This window comes from Passer montanus, unplaced genomic scaffold (genome assembly GCF_014805655.1).
Source record: "Passer montanus isolate IOZ18808 unplaced genomic scaffold, ASM1480565v1 scaffold21, whole genome shotgun sequence".
Classification (NCBI taxonomy): Eukaryota; Metazoa; Chordata; class Aves; order Passeriformes; family Passeridae; genus Passer; species Passer montanus.
The window spans coordinates 15193882-15216015 of NW_024366703.1; the positions used below are offsets into that span (position 1 = coordinate 15193882).

General features: G+C 41.3%; 1 protein-coding gene across 12 annotated transcripts in view; it reads left to right on the plus strand.

Moving 5' to 3' along the window:
- TACC2 (transforming acidic coiled-coil containing protein 2) overlaps positions 1-22134 on the plus strand; it is a 127996-nt gene that overhangs the window by 94649 nt on the left and 11213 nt on the right. The window contains exons 9-19 of one of the 12 annotated variants that reach the window (XM_039709225.1): positions 667-1969; positions 5002-5037; positions 6496-6556; positions 7621-7828; positions 11581-11642; positions 12451-12566; positions 13316-13496; positions 13610-13750; positions 14659-14739; positions 20561-20704; positions 21102-21178. In XM_039709225.1, coding sequence (XP_039565159.1) covers positions 667-1969; positions 5002-5037; positions 6496-6556; positions 7621-7828; positions 11581-11642; positions 12451-12566; positions 13316-13496; positions 13610-13750; positions 14659-14739; positions 20561-20704; positions 21102-21178 — 2410 coding nt within the window. The remainder of the gene's footprint in view (positions 1-666; positions 1970-5001; positions 5038-6495; positions 6557-7620; positions 7829-11580; positions 11643-12450; positions 12567-13315; positions 13497-13609; positions 13751-14658; positions 14740-20560; positions 20705-21101; positions 21179-22134) is intronic. The other 11 variants (XM_039709227.1, XM_039709226.1, XM_039709233.1 and 8 more) reach the window with 11 other exon arrangements.

The following is a 22134-nucleotide window of genomic DNA, read 5'->3' on the forward strand; positions in this document are numbered from 1 at the left end:
AACTGAAAATATTTGTGGTGATCTCTAAATGACTTTTTTTTTACCTTTACCATAATTTATTTCATATTAAGTTCTCAATTATTCATGCCTTATTATAAACTTGTAATTATTGACTGCTTGGGGCAGATAGAGGAGCAGCATTGATGGGTTGTGGAGAGGAAACCATTTTCCTCTGGGTAAATTGGTAAAAATAGCACATGGGAAACAAAACTTAAGGTCAACTGAAGTAGTTACTGAAGCACCAGTCAGTTTACAGGAGATACACTTCATAAGAGCTCTGACACAATTGTGTGAACTCTTTATAGGAGTAGAAAATGGGAGTTAAAAATGCTTTATGTGCAGTTTTTCTGGTATTGACAATATTTAGCGTATTATGGTAATATCCATCTCTATAAGTGATCGTTTAGAAGAGGTTCTTTAGAGGCTGTTGCAAATACATATTCTGTCTTTTTGTGAAACTTGCCTAGAGTACTGTTCTGGGGAGAACAGATCTATGTTTTCCCTAATCTGGTTCATATATTGGAAAAGTCACTTTGGTTTGCTTAGTCAATTTGTATGATTTTAATGCCTTTCACTTGCAGTAATATTAGATTATAATAAAACCTCCTAAGCCCCAGTTCTGAAAAGGTGTTTGAAGTGCACTGAGTTTTCTGTGTGCTCCCACAGGACTGTGTTCAGAAGCTGAGCCCGTAACCGATGTGTCACACAGTGAGCCAGTTCAGGAGAGCCCCTTCCGTCCCCCCTGCCATTCTTTCTCCACTGTCTTCGACGAGGACAAGCCCATAGCCAGCAGTGGAACCTACAACTTGGACTTTGATAACATTGAGCTGGTCGATTCTCTCCATGCCTTAGGACCGAGCTCTGCAGAGCCCAAGAATCGTGACCCCAAATCAAATGTCCGGAGAAAATCCACGGATTCTGTCCCAGTTTCCAAATCCACGTTGTCTCGGTCTCTCAGCCTGCAGGCCAGTGATTTTGATGGAGCATCTTACCTTGGCAACAGCGAGACATTAGCACCATCAGCAGATGTGTACGGTACTGGTTCCAGCAGCGCCTCCAGTACCCTCAAGAGAACAAAAAAACCCAGACCAGCTTCCTTAAAAAAGAAGCAGTCAGCCAAAAAACCTCTGGATGCTCCACTGGTGAAGGAAACCCCACAAGAGCCACCTGAGCTTGGCCAAGCAGCTTGTGAGGACAAAGCACCTGAGGTGAAGGCTGACTCAGCAAAGCCCGAATGTACTGAACCTTCCAAAATCTCTGCTGAGAAAGAGGAGGCCCCGCCTGTGCCTGAAGGATCCGACCCTTCGGATCCGGACTGTTTCGAAGGGATTAGTGCGTTTAGCTCCGGAGGCAGCAAGGTGCAGAACTCTCCCCCTGGCAGCAGGAAAACGCTACCTCTGACAACGGCCCCCGAGGCCGTGGAGGTGACTCCACCAGACACCGGGGGCCAGGAGGACCCTCCCATCAAAGCAGTGAGGCTGGAGTTTGATTATTCCGAGGAGAAAGGCGGGAGCGAAGACCAGCAGGAGAGCACTCCCCCTCCCAAGAAAGCAGGGAAGAAGCCTGGTGCTAAAATGCCACTACGGAGGCCAAAGACTAAAAAGCCAGTGGAGAAGCTTGACAATGCTCCCACCACCCCGACCAAGTCACCCACTGATCCAAACGAAATCCCCATCACGAAAGGCTCCTACACTTTTGATATCGACAAGTGGGACGATCCCAATTTTAACCCCTTCTCATCCAGTACAAAAATGCAGGAATCGCCCAAACTGCCTCAGCAAACGTACAGCTTCGAGCCGGACATGTGTGAGGACTCCATTGACCCTTTCAAGTCTTCTTCTAAGATAGCCAGCTCGCCTTCCAAATCTCCAGCTTCCTTTGAGATACCAGCCAGTGCCAACGAAACGAACGGGACAGAAGGAGACAGCCTGAACAAACCTGCCAAGAAGAAGAAGACGCCACTAAAAACGTAAGTTAAAGGGCAGAGATGTTTCTAGAATAGAAGCTGCACATCCCTTAGCACAGTTACACAGGATTTGTAGCTGAATAAAGAGAGGGAGGTGACTTTGGATGTTGGTGGCCACAGCTGGAATCATGCTGAGCTCTTCCTGCTCTTAACCTGTTTCCTCAATAATTTGATGTTTCAGAACTACCAAGCCACATTAGGCAACTGCATTTTTTAAGTCTTTGGGCTCAGAGTAGTTCTGAACCTGGCTAAATTGTAATTTTATCAGTTATGTACCCAATTTTCTGTGACCTCGTTCTTCAAAGTTGATGCTGTTTAAGATGATCAAAGTAATTACACCAGTACAACTATTGTATGAATCATTGTTTTTAAGTGTGGGATGTGAAATAGTGACAGAGAAAGGCAGTGACAAATCTCATATTGCAAACAGCAGGAAGATGGTTTCATCCAGGGACTTATGGTATTTAAAAGAAAGTAACCTGGAAACAGAAGAGTACAGTATTGAAATACATTTTTTTAAAACATATATACACGACTAAGAAATGTGAAAAAAATTCCTTTTTATGAAAGAGCTTATAATTGTGCAGAAAGTTTAAAATATTCAAAACTACTGTCTGTTAGGGAAATATCCAGCTTTTAGACATGGGTGACAAATTCCAGGATAAATTTTCTATGTTGCTGTTAGATATTTGGTTAAAAACCTCTATGGCTGGTTGCTAATTTACATATTGCTTTATCTGTTCAGATATGGTTATTTTGAGTTGGTGACCACCAAGTTTGTGTCCCATGTAACTGAAATTGATCTCCTGTGTGTATATCTGTAAGAAAGTATCTCAGTTAATGTTCCTTTATGATTTAAATGTTCCACCTGACTAACAAAAATGGGAGCAAAAATTTTAAGTGCCAATTTAAGATAAGAAGGTAGCATGGTTAATGTAAAGCAGCACAAAAGCTGGTACAGGGTGAGGTGGAGATTATTCCAATTTTACTGAGTAGCCTCCTGCCTTCTAAGCTTCTAATTCAAGTCCCTTGTCAGATTTGGGGAAGCTTGTGCCTCTGTTTTCTTTCTAGGGGCATTTCTGACTTATAGTTGAGTATAGTTGAGTTGTTTTCTTTGGGAGAGAAGCCTGTTTTTTCTGGTGTTGCTACTTTTTGAGGCTTACCTGAAACTTAGTGGTAAATGCCATTTTTCCAAGCCTGCAGTCCAAACTGATTTGGTCCAAACCAAGAAGATGTAAAAGTCTGACAGCAAGAGAAGAACAATTTGAATCTTACTGGGGATGTGCAGAGGGAATTTTAATATCACCAGATCTATAAGTTTTTGCAGCCAGCCAGAGTCTCCTTGTGTCTTCCAGTAGCTGGAGTTGATAGACCCCCAGAGTGGGCCTCTTGGGTTCTCCCATCTGCTTTGAATATTGGAAAGAATTCCAAAGTTATTAATTTAGTGGGAAAATGAGTTTACAGAGAGTATGCTAAGCCATGTTTGTCCTTGAGAAAATCCATCACAGGAAAACCCTGTCTTGGCATCACAAAGTTCACTGCTGGTGTTTATCACAGTGGGGAGGTGAAGCTGCCCCAGCTCAGGGCTCACAAATTCTTGGCTCAGGAGGGCTGCAGGAATTCCCAGCCCGTGCTTGGCCCTGCTTTCACTGCTTGTGTTGTGTGTTGCTCACTGCAGCCCTGTAACCTACTTTTGCAAGTGCTGGGTTTTTTTTTTTTACAAAGATCAGACTCTGCATATTAATAACCTATTGTAGCCTGCAGCTGTGGTACTTTCTAGAAGAAAGTTACCTTCAGGCTTGAGAGGAGATGCTAGGGTAGGCAGTGACAGAAGATTTTATTAGCCCTATTGAGGGGTGCAGAAATCAAACCCTGTCTGAAAATGAGTTCCTCATGTGGAAAGGCAGTGAGCTCCAGATTAGAGGTGAAGAAGCCAGGCATGAGTTTACACCTTTGCTGAGGTGGTATTACTTTGAATCTGAGCCATGTGCTCAGTCTAATATGTGTTAAATCAATAAAAATAAGCCATTTTTGTTCTTGAATGAAACTGCAGGAGTCTAAGCACTGACCTCCCTGTGAAAAGATGAGGTTTGTACAGGAGATGTGAGCTCAACACAGACTGCTCTCTGCTCATCCCCCCGAGTGCTGAGCTGCTTGGAGAAAGTCACACTGCTCAGGTGATGCTGAGCAAAGAGCAGCTGATGCCTCCCCAGAGCCAGCTCACAGTGATGAGTAAAAAGAAGTGGTTTATAGAGATACTGCTTGTGCAGGCATTGCTCTGGAAGCCCTTGGATGGCTGGAGGCTGTTTGGAAAGGGAAGGTGCCAGCTGTTGTGAGCACTGCACGTGAGGAGAGATGAGCAGAAGCTGCCAAACTTACAAGTAAATGAAATCTTCCCTTAGATTGAGCTGTTTGGCAAGGTTTGGTTCTGCTTTGGGGGTAACCAGTTTGCTCTGTCAGAACACCAGGTTAGGTTTTGGAGAGAGCCAAACCAGCTGAGATTTAAAGAAATGTCATTTTCTATCCTGACCTGGGTAAATGGTTTGAAATGGTCAAGTGTCTATTTCTTTGCTGTCACAACACATCAGCAAACATGACAAAACCTGGAATAACTGTGCCCTCTCCTTAAGCTTAGCTGCCATTCAGGAACAGTTTTGCATCTCATATAATAACAAATACTGTGTTTTGAAAAGCAAGCAGGTGGCCTCCATCAGGGAAGGCAAGGACAGTTAGCGTGTTGAAAGGAACTTAACTTGAAGGTGTCAGCTTTGAAAAATGTGTTTTGTAAGATGAAAGCATTTTAAAAGTATAACGTTAAACTAGAAAACGTTGAAGGACTTGATGAATATTGTTATTTTCTCCTCGTGTATTTCACAATAAAAAGTTTTAAAAAAAGTATAGAAAGATTATACAGGTAGAAAAATCTGCATGATCAGATTGCCTTAACACATTAACATTAACAGAGTATTTGTAGGTTAATCTTTTTTGTCAGTTCCTTCTGTCTGTCTCTCTTTTCTTTGTCTTATTTGTCTTAGGATGGTAGAAGATGTGATGTCTGTATGTTCTCTGTTGTAAGTAATTCTAAGCTAACAATTCAAATTTCCTCTTTGATTTGTGGGCTTTTTAATTTTACTTATTTATTTTGCAGCATGATCAGTTATTATTCAGCATGAAGCTTTTATGTTAATGATTTCACTTCACTTGCACATATGAAAGCTATTTTAAGTAAGATGCCTGACTGTGATTGAGCTTGCCTCATTATCTGTTGCCTATCAAAGCAGATCCTCATTTAAAACCTACAGAAATTTTGTATCCTTAAGCTAAAATATGGAAGTTTTATTTCTACCACTGCACAACATTGTGCAATCAATTCTTTGTAAATACTGCATAAAATGCTTGTCTTTCTTGAAGGAAAAAGTTATCCTAATTAATTCTGTCATCATAACTGGATAATTAATGGCATCGAACACACCCATATTCAGCTGCCCAATTTATTTTCCCCTCTAGATGTGGTATTGATTTACCCTCTGCCCATTGAAACTCACCATTAGAATTTCTGGTGTCACCCTTGCCATCACTGATCAGGGGTGAGCTGGTGGGCTCAGTAATTTTTGCCACTGCATCTCTGTTCAAACATAAATACCACAGCAGACTCACTGAAAAAGACTTTTTCTCCCTTTTGTAACTAGTAACATCAATGGTTTTGAATAACTCTGGCAATGTGCATCAAGAGAATAGACAGATAATTCGTTTATTCCTGGTTAGAAATGTTTTTAGCCAATTGTGAATAAAGGCAACATTCATAATTATATACCATCATGACATAATTTAGGTTCTTCATTCCTTTTGCTTGATTGAAACCTGTGGGATTTTGGAGGGCTACAGTGTCCGTGCTCCCAGTCTGCACTGTGAGGTGTCAGGGGAACTGGAAGCAGAATTGCCATATTTCTTGTTGTATTTGTTTTTAAAAAGGTCTGTAGTGCCCATTTGTAATGACAGCTCATTCTGGCATCTGGGGAACAGCATCTGCCTCAGATGGTTTTATATAGTTCATCTAAAGCAAACCAGGTTTTTTCTTCCTGGTTTTTGGGGTCATTGGAGCCTAAGTTTATCACAGTTTTAATTCTCAGGTGCAGGTGTGGGTTAGACCTAATTTTGGGATGTGAAACTGAAGCAGACAGAAGCTGACTCATTTCCACAGGGCCCTGGAGGGTGCCTGTGGTGGAGCAGGGATTTGAATTGCAGCTGAATTTGAATTGCAGTCTGCTCTGCGAATGTGTCAGGAGCTAGCATGAAAAATATGGCAATCCTGCTGCTCTCAGCTTTGGAGGGATGCAGGCCTGTTCCAAGTGCATGACTAAAATATGTACCCATGGCATGTTTCTCTGTGGTGCTGCTTCCTAATGGATGGGATTTTAATGCAGAAGGGCTTACAGAGGTTGCATTGTCTGTGGCTGTCTCTTGCTAAGTGTGAAATGACCTGATTCTTGCTGCTGTTACCATATTAACAGTGTGAACTTTATTTTCAGTGATACATTTAGGGTGAAAAAATCACCAAAAAGATCCCCACTATCAGATCCTCCTTCTCAGGTAAAGTGCTGCCTTATTTTGATGCATGTAATTCATGTCCTTGAAGGGGTAAAACTAAGGAAATTTTATTAATTTAACTTGAATTGTATTTTTAATAACAGAAGATATTTTTGTTGTAGACCTGTACTTTCAATAATAAAGGAGATTTTTTGTAAAGAATATATGCATATTTCCAAGTATAGCACATTGGGCTATTACCATAAAGCATTAACCTTTTGTCCTCCAAAATTGTGTACACAATATATAGTAGTTCTAGTATTTTCTCTGGGAATTCCAACTAGAATATTAGCTGATGTACTTTGGAAAGACCTGTGTTAAGATGGAGCAAGGATATGAGTAAATATCTTCAGTATGAAAAACAAGACTATCACTATCCACCCTGGAATTTTTAGATTAGGAAGTAGGAAAATAAATGCACCAAATTGGTGGGCTGGAAGGGAAATAGAAATAAACCAAGTGGGCTGATCTACCAAGAGCATGTGCTTGGATAGTTTGATTCCGTGTTGTAAACTGCTGGCAGGTGGTTTTCTTGGAAGAGAAGTTAACAAAAGCTTCTCTTCCGCAAAGGCCTGACTGCTTTGATGTGGCACAGCTCCTTCCATGCTGCTGCTCCTCTTCCTGTTATCCATCCTGCCCTTTTATTTGCGCTCCTTGACAGTGTAGAAGTGAAGAGAGGGGAAAGGGTTCATGACCTCGTGGCCCTACAAGGGTTTGCCCTATGAGGGAAGCCTGAAAAGTCAGTTTTGGTAGTCAGAGACTTCAGTGATGAGTGATGTGTGCCATTGTGTCAAGTGCCTAACAGATTTTAACAGCTCTGGATCCTCTTTCTTCCCTGTTATCAAAGCAGCTTTGCAATGCAAGTGTTTATCATCAAAGAGCTTAGTTTTACTGGGAAAACTTGCTGCTGGTGGAGTTAGTATTTTCCATTAAGTATTTTATACAGCACCGCAGCAGAGATTATGGAATTAAAGAGATGGCTCTGGCGGTGCAAGGGAATTCAGAGGTGGAGCTGTTCCATGTGTCAGTGAAAGATAATGGAATTAACTGGCTCCTGTTTGCTGCAGGATCCTACTCCACTGCCAACCCCAGAAACACCTCCTGTCATCTCCACGGTGGTTCACGCCACGGATGAGGAGAAGCTGGCGTCCTCTGTGACGGGGCAGAAGTGGACCTGCATGACTGTGGACCTGAACACGGACAAGCAGGACTACCCACAGCCCTCTGACCTGTCCACCTTCGTCAACGAGAGCAAGTTCAGCTCTCCCACAGAGGGTACTGCTCCAGCCAGGGGGGGTTTGCTGAGAGAGAGGGTTTGGTTTGGCCAAGGATGTTGGCCTGTGCTCTGCTGAATGCAGAGAGCCCTAAAAATGGTGCTCTGGGCCATTCTGGGGAGCTGAATGTAAGATCCCAACAGTCCAGTCTTGAGTATTCAGGAAAGAAAAGATGCTTAAAGGGAAATGAGAGGGCCCTTCAGAGAAAAGCTTTTGCTTCTTTTCTGTGACTAATTGTTCTTCTCTGTGAGCAGTGTGTTCTCTCAGTGCCTTCACAGGAGAATGGGATCTGATCCTGCTCTGGAGTCACTGAACTACTGGCTCTTCCTGAGCCTGTTCCTTAACCTGCATGGGAAAAGGTCCCATGTTAAAATTCTGCTCAAATTTTCTGTATGGCATTAATAACCATACCATGCCATCTCTCTTCCAGCTTCCTGGGCTCCAAGTATCTTCATGCATAAAATTGTTCATGATATCCCCTCTATAATATAGTTACCATTCATATTTCCAGATAGAACTCCCTACTAGATCAACTATGAAAGTTTTTCCTTCCATCCTTTCCTATGAGCAGCTGGGAGCTAAAGCTGGAAGTTTCTGTTTAGAGAACTGTCATTCCAGGTCTGTGAAATTTGGAAGAGACAGAATTAAGAAAATTTGTGTGTGGCCTTCCTTGGGGCTACCAGAGGGAATTCTGCTTTGCAACATCTGCTCCAAAGGCAGATGTTCAGCTTTGTGGGTGGGAAGCATGTTTGAGTTTAACTTGGCTTAAACTTTTTCTTCTTGATTAGAATTCATTTTTTCCCCCCAGCCTTTCAGTCCCTGTTCCAGTGTACTATTAAATCTACTTTATGCCATTTTAGGCTGGGTCTAAATTTATGCCTGATTAAAAACTTTTAGGTCAAGGTGTTTGACATCAAAAAGCAGCAAAAAGCAGTCATGGTGCTTTTGTTGATATGCACAGGCTTGTGTGCCCTGGGCTTTTCTGAAATCTGTTGAGTATTCTAAACAGATAAATATTTCAGTCTGGATGAATTCATGTGTCTTTATTGTCAAATCATAAAGTTTAGATGTTGACTTTCCTGTATTTGTATTTTAAAAAATAAAAACCACTTTTTAGAAAATAAGCCCCCCTAAATCTGGGAAGATGGAAACTATATGAAAGAAAATGGAACAAAAGAATAGTAAGAGACACTCTGAAACAATCATTTTAGCTTTCAAAGTGGGTAGAAGAAAATGAGCAAAGCTCCTAATTAAATGGTAATTGTCTTGTCTCATGTGTGCTGCATGGTACAGTCGGGGTTTCAGATTACACACTCATTATAATCAACAATGCTTATGCTTTTTACATCTCTTAAAAATAATAATTTTTTCCCCTTAACAGTCTTGCTCCTGCAGCTTTGAGAAATTTCTGAGTAATTTGAGGGCCATTTCTCAGTGTAGATATTTTTACCTCTCCCAGACACTGGTGTGTTAGTTACCCTAACCCTAGCAGTGTTAGTAACCTAACACTGCTTCTGTAGGGATACAGCCCGGCTCCTGAAACAGCCAGTGCATCCAGCCCTCATCTGTTTCAGGCACTGCCTGTAGCTGCTGCCATTTTCCTGTTGCACAGACCCGAAATAAGCTGTAATTATTAGCAGAAAATTCTGATGTAATCTTGCAGCTATTTGTAGGAGGAGTTGGAGGACATCACTTAGTAAGTCTGTTGTACGTGTTTATAAAAGATAATTATCTTGCTTCATGGGGTATCCTGGGCTTTTCTGATTTTGAATGTACAGAGATAACTAGAGCCTGAGATTTTGGAGGGGAGATGGTGTCTGAGAGGAGAGGAGAAGAGAGGAGAGAGAGGAATTGTGCTGGAGCCTCCTGAGAGCAGTCAGATGAAACAAACTGTGTTTAGCCAGCCGCGTTATTCCTTTTGTTTCTACTTGGACTATTTCCATCTGTGTCCTGCCTATTTTTTTTTTATTTTTTTTATTGTCAGCAGTGAAGTGAAATGTGTGTTGTCCCAGCAGTCAGTTTGGATTGGGGTTGCAGAGCTGCTGGCAGTGCTGCAGGCAGGTGGAGGATCCCTGTGGCTGTGCCAGCAGAGGACAGTGCCGGAGCGTCTGCTGCCCCTGAGGCTGCCTGGACACTCAGGGCTTGCCCTCTGGAGCATAAAGCTGCTCCATAAACGCTCCTGATGCACCTCACTGGGCTCTCTGTGGGTGAATGGGATACAGAGAAGCAGTTTCTAAGCACTTGCTGCTGTTACCTGGGATTTCAGGCTTTCTCCTGCCATTCAGCTCCTTGTAGGGGGTTTGAGTTCATGCTTCCAGTTTGGGTTTTGCTTTCACTGGGAAGAAAAGTAAATGAGAAGGGCTGTTGCTGGTATCTGACACCAGGAGGTTGTCCATCTTGCCTGGCTCCCTATTACCATTAAAAACATATGGTGCCAGGAATTTCAATGTGAGGAGCCTGCTATTACAGCTCTCTCTTCACTTGCAAGTTTTACTGTGAATATCCCCAACCAGGACTGAGGGTTTGTGGCTCCTCCTCTTCAGTGGTTGTTTGACAAAATTCATAGCTTGTGGAATTACAGTCCTTGTGCAGTGCTTTTTATTACTAAAAAAAACAAAATTAAAATCAAACATTGTAAAATCACACTGAACCCTCTAAAACTTTCTTAATCAACAAATCAGGCTAGAGATTCTCTTCAGGGTTGTTTGTTTTTAAACATCAAACATTTTAATGGTGGTTATCATCTTCCTAATGCAAGTCTTAGTTTTCAAAAACAGCCCAAATCTTAGAAGGATTTTAGCATATGATTTTATCATAATGCAAATGCTAGTGTGCATTTCCTTAGGATTTATTTATAGTGGGAATCAAATTATGCAAGTGGTTTATTGGATTAAGTCATGACAACAGAACAAGTACAGCATTTGGACAAATTAATTATGCTTTTAATTTTAAATTAAGTTGTCATTGTAGGAAGTTTGCTTTTATTTGAGTGCAGGAAGGTATAATCTCTTTTCCTAGATCTCTCTGCTTCTGCATCAACTGCTGGGTGACCATGAACTAGGGAGAAATGCTGGTTATTCCCCCCAGTGTAATTGGGAGATTAGAAGCAGAGAAGCAGTAAAGATTTGCATTTTTATTACATTTTAGACTTAGGATTCTTTGTAAATCTTCCTGCCTTAGACTCTTTCTCTGAAAACAAAATGTGAGAACAGCCCAGTAAGCTGGGCTGGTGCCTCACCCCTGGTTCATGAGCATTCAGGTATTTTAGGTACCTTTTCCTTCAGTGATAGCCCAGTAGTTGTTCTGAATTAAGAGTGTGATAAACATGAAAAAATAGAAATTAATTTTTCTCAACAGCTGTTAAAATATGTTTAAAAGAAATTGGCATCAGCATTGCCATTTATGGGAAAAATGTGTTTTCTGTGATAAGATAACATGATAGAGGAAAGTTGTCTATACTCTGAAATTACTCTGAAACCTTCTTAATATTCTGGTCCCTGGGGCAGATTAAAAAGCTGAATTTTTTTTGCTGGCAAGCTGATTTACCTGAAATGTGTCAGATTCATTGTTGAAAATGAGTGAATATTAACTCGCCTTTTACTTTCTCTCTGTATAATCTTTTTTTAATATGTCATTGGAAAGTATTGAGCAGAGTGGGAGTGGCCCTTGTCAATGAGAAGAGCTCTCATTTACTTCTGAAAAAAATCATGTCATGGCATGTATTAACACCTCTTTTTTTTGTTTCTATTGCAGAATTGGAATATGGCAACTCGTATGAAATAGAATATATGGAGAAAATAGGCTCCTCTATGCCTGTAAGTTCTCACCTCCATTTCCATTCATTTGCATTCCCCATATCAGAATATACTATCCTGGTAATGCCCTCAGCCTCACCACCCTTTAAATTAATTGTAATATGCCTGCAGCAGATTTGCAAAACCAGTTCCTTGAAATTGGCATAACTGGGGTAAATTGCCTGTGCTTTGTTGTCCTGTGTCCTGTAAAGCTTGTTCCATTTTATGATTTTATTTCTAAGCTAGCATCACAGAAGTTCTCTCTGGAGATTCAAAGCCAATCAGTATTTCCAGCAGTGCAGAGCTGTCTACACCAACTGCTGAACTCCTAAAGAAACTGGGAATAAAAGTTGAAGAATCTGGAGGGAATCAGGAGAGAAACAGAATTAGTGTGAAGTCTGGAGTGCAGCACTGTACATTATCACTTGTGTCACCTTTTTGATCATGGATTTGATTGCCTGACTGGATCCAATGAGGGGATATCCACTGGGGGTGTTAGGAAAATCACTCAGGTGGTGCTTAAACCAATGAGAATATTCAGTGGATATTTTAATAACACCCTCAGCCAAGTGATGCCTCCTGCCTGACAGAACCAGAAATCTGATTAACCCCAAATTGGGAGAAGAAGAGCCACTACAAAGAGTGAACTGTTTAGGTTTTGTCCTTTAATGGTTTCTTCCTGGGAGGATCCATCTCAGTATCAGCATTACAGCCCTGTATTATTAGTTTTCTGTCAACTCATTTGCTCACTAAAGGCTTCAGTGACCTGAATTAGCTTTAATGGAGAATGGTTGAATTGCTTAATGAGTTTCTCTTTCCCTGTGGCCAGCAGGATGACAGCACCCCGAAGAAGCAGTCCTTGTACCTAATGTTTGATGCCCAGCAGGAGAGCCCAGTGAAATCACCTCCCATCAGATTGTCTGACTCCACAACCCCCTGCTCAGGGTAGGTCACTGTGAGCAGTGCAGGGGAGTGGGTTACCCTCAGAGCACGTACACAGGAACTTCTTCCTCTCTCTGCCTCTCTGCTGCCAAGTTATTTGTTTAAAAATAGATCCCCATCTGTGTACACATATGATAGAGAACAGAGGGCAAAGAGACACAAGTTTCAGGATGGAATAAGGACATGTATTTCTCCTTCACATTCTAACTAAATAGTCACAGTGGCAACTGTTCTACTGGGCCATGGCCTCCTACTTAAAGCTTTTTCCTCAGATGCCTCCTACTTAAAGCTTTTTCACGTTAATCTAGAAATTTGTTAATTGCAGTTTTTCACTTGGTTTTCCCTGGATATATTTTCTGAACAAGGGCTCTTTTTCATAAGACCAGGATGTGGGAGTTTGTTTACTTCCAATAATTTTGCTTGTTAAGGACATCTGTTCTTGTTAGTAAGAGTTGTGTTTTGGGTGAGAGGTAGGTCACAGTGAGAAAGGGGTAAAAAGGCACGTGAAAAATACTGAAGAAATGTGACATTTCTGATGGAACTGGTTTCATTTTGATGTCTCCAGTGCATTGTTTTGAAAGGATATTGCAAAGTGTTACGAGATACAATGATGTAAATTTGAGTTCAAACAACATGTGTATAAATATATTTTTATATCTACACATACACATGAAAGTGATGAAGGGGACTTGCTCAGCTGTTACCAGAAGCAGAATTGTGAAGCCTGAAAACATGTGCACAATCTTTTTCAGGTCAAGTTTTGAAGACCCTGAAGCCCAGCAGTCCTCTGGCATGAAAATACCACACCCAGCTTCCCGAGTCCTCGCTGCCAGCCAGGAGGCACATTTACAGTCCCCTGACAAGGCCAAGCAGAAGGACCTGGAGCCCATGACTCTAGGAACAACTCCAGAGGCTATTGAAATCGTGAGTGCTGTATGATAACAGTTTGGAAATCATTTTCCTCCTGAAATCTTGCATTTTGCTTTTGGGCCCAACAACTTGGGCAAAGTCTCTCTTGCTTATTCAGCCTCCTCTTTACCCTTCAGACATCTCCTGAAGACTCCTTTGTCTCTGCTGATGCTCTTCTCAATAGGATATCTAAGAAAGCCTCAATATGTGATCAGCCTGAATATCTAGATCCTGACCTAGCAGAAAAGAACCCCCCAGTATTTGCTCAGAAACTTCAGGTTTGTAGCAGAAATATAAATGTCACTTTTCTTTCTGTTTGTCCATACACAGGCCAAAGAATGCTTTGCCTCATCTGAGAGGGGTGGAGGGAGGATTGGAGGGGATGTGGAAAAGAATTAAAATAATTATTTAATTCTTTCCAAAGTAACTCTCCCCTTCCACAGACTTGAGGAAAAAAGATATTTTCATTTAACTAATGTAATTCATTTAATACATAACCTTAAATTTCATCAACACCTGTCCTTTGTATCTCTAATGTATGTATTTTCCAGAAGTCTTTTCAAAGCAATTTTTTTTAAGCTTGAGCACAGGACTTAATGTGCGGAGAGTTGTCTTGACACCTGGCCTTACTAAGTCTGTATGTATATTTTAATTTTTTGGGATTCAGGACCTAATTCTGCTGAAATGAAAATCAGGCTTTGTTTTTCTTGTAATTTCTCTAATGCAGAATTTGGCATGGTTTCTTCTAGGAAAAGCAAATGGATCTGCAGAGCAGTTCTGTATGTCAGGACATATTTTCTGGAATATTCACAGTGAAATTTTAAAACAGCAAAGGTTAAACTAAGACCAACATGTGGCATAAATTCACGTGAAATGGAAATGAAAGGAGTCTGTGATAAAACAGCTTTAGCTTCAGAAATAGTTTCTTTTACATGAACTATTGTTCATACTGATCACCTAATAAAAATTATTTTTCTGTACAGCTGCCTCAAAACTAACCAAGCCCTGGAGTTTTGCATCACTGTCCTCACCACGAGAGGAATTTGGGGTGTCTGTCACCCAGGAATTGTCCAATTACATGTTAAACTTTAACAACCCATTTTTGAGTGTGTCAAACATTTCTTACCGTGTTCTTACCACATTTTTTTCCCTGTGGGGGACTCCCCCCTACCAAACCCCTGGACAGGAGGAGCTAGAGTTTGCTGCCATGAGGATAGAAGCTCTGAAGTTAGCCAGGCAGATTGCCCTCTCCTCCCTGCGCTCCAAGGTACCTGCTTTGTGCCTGCCCTGTGTGTGTGAGTGTGCACAGCCCGAGTGCTGCTTGTCCTGGGGGGACACCAGGAGCATGCTGGCAGCAGAGCTGACACAGAAATGCTGTCACCCCACTCACACCCCAATTAACAACAGGCAAGAAGCAGCAGCGTCCCTTCCTCAGGAGATGGATTCTGCGGACCACGTGGTGTTTGTCATTTCTCTGAAGCAAGATTTGACCTAAAATTTGTTTGATGGTGAAGAGTACCAGACCTGCTTTGGCCATAAGGACATTCTGCCTTCTGCTGGTATATTCAGCCTGAAGTCAGACATCTTTGACCCTCAGTGTTTGGAAGTGAGGAAATCAGTCGACCTTGCCCTCAGGCATCTGAAGAAAGGGACTGCAGCAGGGCTGGAAGGGCTACAGAGCTCCTTAGGGAAAAAGGCATCATCACAATGTGTCTTTATTCATAAAGATCTAAATCTTATTTTTCTCATTGCTACTTCCAGGTCCTGCTGGCTAGTTGTGCCTCACAGTGATGCTTTGCTCTGCTGTAGGGATGCACGTGGAACTCACTGTGTTTAGAAAGCCAAAAAAGTCATTCCATAAATACTGGTGGCTTTCTTGGGAAAGGGTATCAGCTGAAGGGGATGGCAGTCTCCTGCTGCAGTGAGACATTTCATTCCAAGTGAGGAGAATGTGCTTCTGACACGTCCTTCTCCAGTGACCTTCCTCTTGTACTGTCCATTAATAGGTCAGCAGAAAGTCTTTGCCCAGTGCTAAATTTTCTGGAATTCATTGCATCACAACAGCATTTGGGCTGGTTTCAGGGTAGAATTTCTTGGTGCTTTGGAGATCAGCTATTAAGTAGGTACTTCATAAAAGTAAAGATTTTTTAAGGTTAACTGTTCTCCTCTGAAAAAACAATGATCATATTTGATTTATTTCACATACCTTAAGTAGCTCACAAGGCACCTTGTTTCTGCTCTGCATATATATTTACTAAGGTAAACACATTCCTCACAGATTTAAGAGTATTTTAGACTATGTGGTTACAGTCTTTTATTTAATTAAAAAAAACATGCTGTTGTCTTCATTACAAGGACTAACCAAGCTGAAACCTGTAACAAGGAGCAAAAAGAACAAAGGAGGAAAACAAAAATAATTTTCCTGTGTGTGACTGTGTCCCCTTGCTCTCCTGTCCTGAGTGTCAGGTGTTGGAAGAGAATGAGGTATGATCCTCTCTACCTCCTTATTCTCTCTCCAATTCCTTGTCCTCCCAACACTTTGCTGGAACATGCAGGATTCAGGATCTACAGCATCAGCAAACACCTGAGATTAAACACATAATATTACATAGATGCTCTTCATGGGTTATACAGAGACTTCTGCTTAAAATCTGCATTTCTGCGACCAGCCAACTGTTCAGAAACCCCACAAATTCTACTTTTTTAGACTGAAGAGAATGCATTTGTGTGTTCGTGAATACTTGTGAGTTACCCAGGGGAGATTGTGAGCTACAGAAGTTTTACAGAATGTGGGGTTACATTTTAAAGATGCTGTTCAACATCATCACAGCACCTTGTTTTGTAGGAACAAGTTTTGAACCCTTAGAAATGGGAAATGGATTTCATGTGACTTCAGATAAAATGTCATTAATCTGTGTAACAAAGACAACAAAATGATAAGCAGAGGTGAGGAGAGAAAAACAGGCAAAACTCCTCCCTGTGACAGAGAGCTGGCAGCAGTTACTGATGATGGCAAAGCCCCTTGCTGGTCCAGGCACAGCAATGCTTGTAGACCAACACCATGGGTGTCATGTTGGGCTGGGAAGGACTTTTGTCCTTGCATAGCTTTGCTATTTCAGTGTTAAATTAGCCTGTGATGACACCCCTTGTGACCTACAGTGACTGATGGCCTGGATTAAGTAGAACAGAAACCAGCAGATGACTGCAGTGACTTAAATTTGGATGCTCCTGGCAGAATTCCCTTCTGGATGGCTGGCCTCTGTTCCTTTCTGAATGCTATATAATTACATTTAACATTTGCTAAATGATGACTGGATGGGTAACAAGAATAGCATGATAAATAAAGACAGAAGCACTTGTTATGACAAATTAGATCACCTAAAATTAAGATTAAATGTAAGCACTTTGTGCTAGCACTAGGAGTGAGAATAAGGACGTGCAGTTTGTTGTTCTCAGGCAGAGGAGAATTGTTTGGCCACTCCCAAATTTCTTGTCACAGACTTAAACTACAGCAGGCCCAGTCACCTACTTTTACATTGCCAAGTATTTCTTTCTTCCAGTGTTGAGGTGAATTAACTCTTTCCTGTTGAACAGTCTCCATTTGGATGCTGTGAGGTAATTTTTTAACAGGTGCAGCTTGACTGGGGTTTGTGTCCAGCACCCTGTGGGTGCTGAGGTGATGGAGAGTTGGGTGCTGAGATAGGATGCAAGGAAAATAGAAACTGAAAGGAAAGGCATGGGCAAAAATGGGATTAGTGCATTACAGCTCTGTGGGCCTCTCATGGGAGTGGAGGAGGATTTTTTCCTTCAAACAGCAATGCCATTGATTTTAGCAAAACTTTACAGGAAGAAAACTTCTGCTTGAGTTTTCCTTGGCTTTCCATGTATTTGCAAGCACAAGCAGGTCTCGCTTTGCCTGCATTGACCTCTCTGCTCACACATCAATTAGAACAGTCCATCATTCCATGCATTTCCAGGGCTTGGAAAGGGCAGCCTCATTTTCAGCAGGGCTAAACACACATTCCTCTAACTGCTGTGATAAAAACTGGTTTTCATTTTCATTCCATTTCTCTGTTTTCTTCCTCTCTGACCTCCTGGAAGTGAGATAACTGCAGCTGGTTAATAGATGTGCATTTGTTTCCCTTCTGGTCAGATATCTGGTTTCTGGGAAAGGTGCTGGGAAGAGAAGCGTGTTGAGCTCTCAAATATTTACACTAAGATTGCAGTGACCTACATTTTGTAGTAATTCCCCTGAAGACTCTAATCTTTCTGTGCGAGGTTTAGTGACTTACAAATCCCTGTGATGATTATTACCCCAATTAACTGCTTACCTTCTCAGCAATTAGGTGTTAAAGCATTATTATTGGGTTATTTTGGGTAATAACATCATCCTGTTGGTCAGGTGCTGTTATTTTCTCAGGGTAGGAATATTTTGCTGACAGCAAATAACAGTTACTGAGTTATGCATCAGTTAGGAGCTGTGTAAAATTGGCTTTTGAAGTAAAACCATGATGACTTTTACTGGTTACTCCTGCCAGAGAGCCCAGCTGTGACTTGTGCAGAGTGTTTCCAGAGTTAGGGCGACACTGGCTGGACCACTACCACAAGCATTCCTGATCAGCAGTTAAATTTCAAGAGTTTTTATGGTCATTTTTGGAAATTTTAAGCTGTTCTGCATGTCATTATTGCTGTTTTGTACAATTTCCTCAAATGCAAAGAGAGCTAGAGAAAACATCACTGTATTAATGATCTGTTGTGCACTATATAAAAATACCTATAAGTACATATTAAGGGCTCTAAATATCTTTTTCTTTAAAAATTGTCATCCTTCCAGCAGTTACTTTGACGTGTTTTTATATGAACTTGAAAAACGTTTCTGTTTCTTCTTGGCACAATGAATATTTTCCAGCAATCTCTTTATGAGATCCAGCAAATTAAGCTGCAGGAGGCTTTTGAAATGTGACAGAAGCAGTTCAACAGATCGATCTGAGGGGTGGCCTTTCTTTGGAGGACAGCTTTGATGATCTAATGGCTCTTTTTTATCTCTCAGTTATTCCTACTTTGTGCTTAAGGAGGGAGTAAAGAACCTTTTTCTTTTTGTATTTATGCATTTACAGAGGTGTCTGAGCTTGTATCCCTGGTGGATTTTTTTCCTATGTAGTTGTTTTACTTTGGGAGATGCTTTTAGAGCACAGGCTATGCAGTTTTGAGAGATCTTGGAATGGTTTTTCTTCTGGTAGGAAAATTCACCAAGTTTGAGCTTGTACCTCCTAATTCTGCTGGAATTGATCATTGTTTTGGGTGTTCATATTAAAGGTAGCAAAACCAGAGAAAGGATAGCCTGCTCCATAAATCCTAGAAGAGTCAATTGACTCCTAGGTGTAAAAACAAAAAAGCAAATTAGTGAGAGCCTCCTGTAAATGAAGATGCAGTGAGGTGTTCTGTAAGTACTGTTTAGGTTATTCTTGTTCTAATTAAATTTTCTTGCCTAGTCTTTTAATGTTGTTAGTGTTTCTTCATGTTCTTTACAGATGTGATATCCAGAGCATCTGGTCCTGCATGCATTGTGTGTAATTTTTTGTACAGCTTCTTCAGTCAGGTGTGATACAAGAACTCACAGGGGATTACAACAAAATTAGCATTGGGTTTGGATTCTTTCTGTGATGCTGGGCAGTGTGAGAAGAGCTGTGAGGAAGTGAATGTTTTATGGAGTAGCATCTGGCAAAATTTCCTTTACCAGTGTTGAGACAAGAATATGTGATGTTGAAATTAATGAGGACTGAACCTTGATCCAGACATTATCTACTCCTTTCACATTCCTGTGCTTCAGTCACTAGAGTGTGACTCTGCAATTTTCTTTAAAAAATACAAAGCAACTAAAACAAAACCACACCACCCTCTTTTGCAATAAAATACAGGAAAATAATTATTTTCTCTTTTATGTAAAAAAATAATTGGAATACTCTTGATTACTACTCTTAATTATTGCAAATAAAGCCTAAAGACTTAGCTACAGCATTAGTAAACTTGAAGGAACAGAATACTTTGTTTTATGCACAAAGTTAACAAGTAAACTGAAAAAATACATTATCCCCTTTTCAGCAGCAAGGAAATGCTACACCAGGAAGACAGGATTAGAATATCCATTTCCATCAGTGGATGGAAAAAGGCATTGATCAACCTGACTTTCCTCCCCACTCATGGTCCAGCCCTTGGCAGTGCCCAGAGCAGCTGTGGCTGCCCCTGGATCCCTGGCAGTGCCCAAGGCCAGGCTGGACAGGGCTTGGAGCAGCCTGGGACAGTGGAAGGTGTCCCTGCCATGCAGGGGTGGCATGGATGGGATTTAAGGTCTTTTCCATCCCAAACCATTCTGGGTTCTATGGACTATCCTTTGTAATCTCTTCAGTTTTAATGTGCTGTAGCTTGGGTTGTTTGCATTGAGAGTTGTTTGTGAGACATCTCCTGCATCTCAGTGTCACATTCCTGTTCTTTGCTCTCCTCATTTCACATGCTGCTCTCCCTTATTTAATCTGGGCTGCTGACATGAGCAAAATTGACAGCTGCAAAAAAAGCCTCATTTAACTGACTAATCGCATGCTGGACACCAGTGGGGCAGCAGTGTCACCTGCACAGTCCCACTTTTTATGTGGCATTCTTTGTGACAGATGCCGTGTATTGACAGGCCAGACCTAAGAAAGTGAGCTGTCTTCTTGCTTCTGGTTTCTTGATTTATTTTTATGGAAGCAGAATTCTCCTTAACAATCTTTCTGCCTTCAAATCTGATTCCTCCTGCTGATGTGCATTTCTTGTGGATGTTGTGGTGAAAAGCAGTACATTTTCTAAGATAAGACTTTAAAATATTGGTAACAAAGTGCTGTCTTTGTTTTCTCTCTGTAAAGGTAATATGACTCTCCTGGTACTTCTTTTGGATCTTAAATGTGTATTTTATGATTGCTGAATTCAGAGCTCCTTGTCTGTGTTGTAATTTAGAGGTGCACAGAACTCTAGCCCTAGCACCACACCCAGAAAACCCATGAGCTAAACACCTATTTAATGGTTTGTTTCTTTGTATTTAAAAAACCACACAGAGAGAACCTGCTATCCCAGCAGATGTTTCCATCTCCAAAAGTGCTCTGTACTCCCGCATCGGCACCTCAGATGCAGAAAGCACCACGGCTCTGCTCTACCCCCAGCAGGACCTGGACTCTACACTGCGGCTGGCCAGAGCAGAGGTAATGTTTCCACAACTTGGGGAAGGAAGAACCTGCCCCTTGTTGTTCCCTTCTTGCCTGTTGTCTCCCAAATGCTTTATTTTGTGATCACTTTTTCTGTTCTTGGAGCCATCCTCAGCCACACTGAGGAAAAAGGTGCTACACTGCAAGTTTTACTTGTTTTACAGATGGGAAAAGCAGATATGATACAAAAATAATTCTTTATGGTTTTAAACCTCAGGTGTACACTGTGCATCTTGACATTGCTATATAATTGTATAAAAATGGTAAGCTGCTTGAAATAGGAGTACAATTATGTATTTTACAAAGCTCTTGTATCATATTAGTGTGGATAAGCAATAGCTATGAAAAAATGAGTATAATCCAGTGGGGGTTTTCCCTTTGTTTTTTGTTTCAGATTGTGGCCAAGGAAAGAGAAGTATCTGAGTGGAAAGAGAAATATGAAGAAAGCAGAAGGGAAGTGATGGAAATGAGGTGGGTTATTAACTTGATCACTGTGTCAGAGATCCTCATCTCAGCCTGACAGCAGAGTACCATGCTCATACAATTGTTTGGCTTTGCTGAATTTGCTTCATTATTTTTAACTTAAGGCTTTGCACTGATCCTGAACTGATACTTTGTTTTTTATCTGTATGTTGGGCACCACTGTTCAGGGTAATCATTGAAAACTTCTGTGTTGCTGATCTCATTCACACCCTCAGAATACTGAGATAAGGGAGGTTTTACTCCAGGTTAATGTCAGGGAAGGATTTCCTCTGGTTTGTGTGTGAATTCTCACTAGGATTGCATGGTGAGGTTCCTGTTGCAGACTGGATGAGTTGCCTGCAGAGCTGGCAGGGGGGTGCACATTAAATGCACATTAAATTCACTTTTCCAAGTTCTGCTTGGAAAAAGGAAGGAATGTAGGGAAGAACGTGCAGGTGTGCAGTAGTACAGGCTGCCTCCAGGACATCATTGTAAGGTTGTTCAACAATAGAAATCAAACCAGTGTCAGTAGGAAAGCATTTCTTGTAAAGGAACCATTCTGGACTATCAATGTTGGCTTTCAGGAGATTCTACACCCTTTTCTTTGAACTAAGATGATTTTTTAATTGCTGCACACACTAAGGTTGATTTTAGTTAAGCAACAGTTCTCTTGGCTTTTGCTCTCTTGTTCCCTTTGAGAGCTGACAGAAGGACCTGGAGCTTTTCAGTTTGTTCTGGTTGTATCTGTTCCATTTCTGTGCCAGCCTGCCTATGTTACATTAAATATCTGTACACTGGAACATGGTTTGACCTTCCTTTCCAGCCCAGGTCCATTTGCAGGATGACAGATAAATCCCTGTAGTGGATGATGTGAACAGTGCTGCTCAAAGAAGCACTGATGCCTTCCATTCAGTCAGTTGAAAGGTTCAGCTTTTTTTTTTTTTCAGTTGGTAGGGCCATAAGGA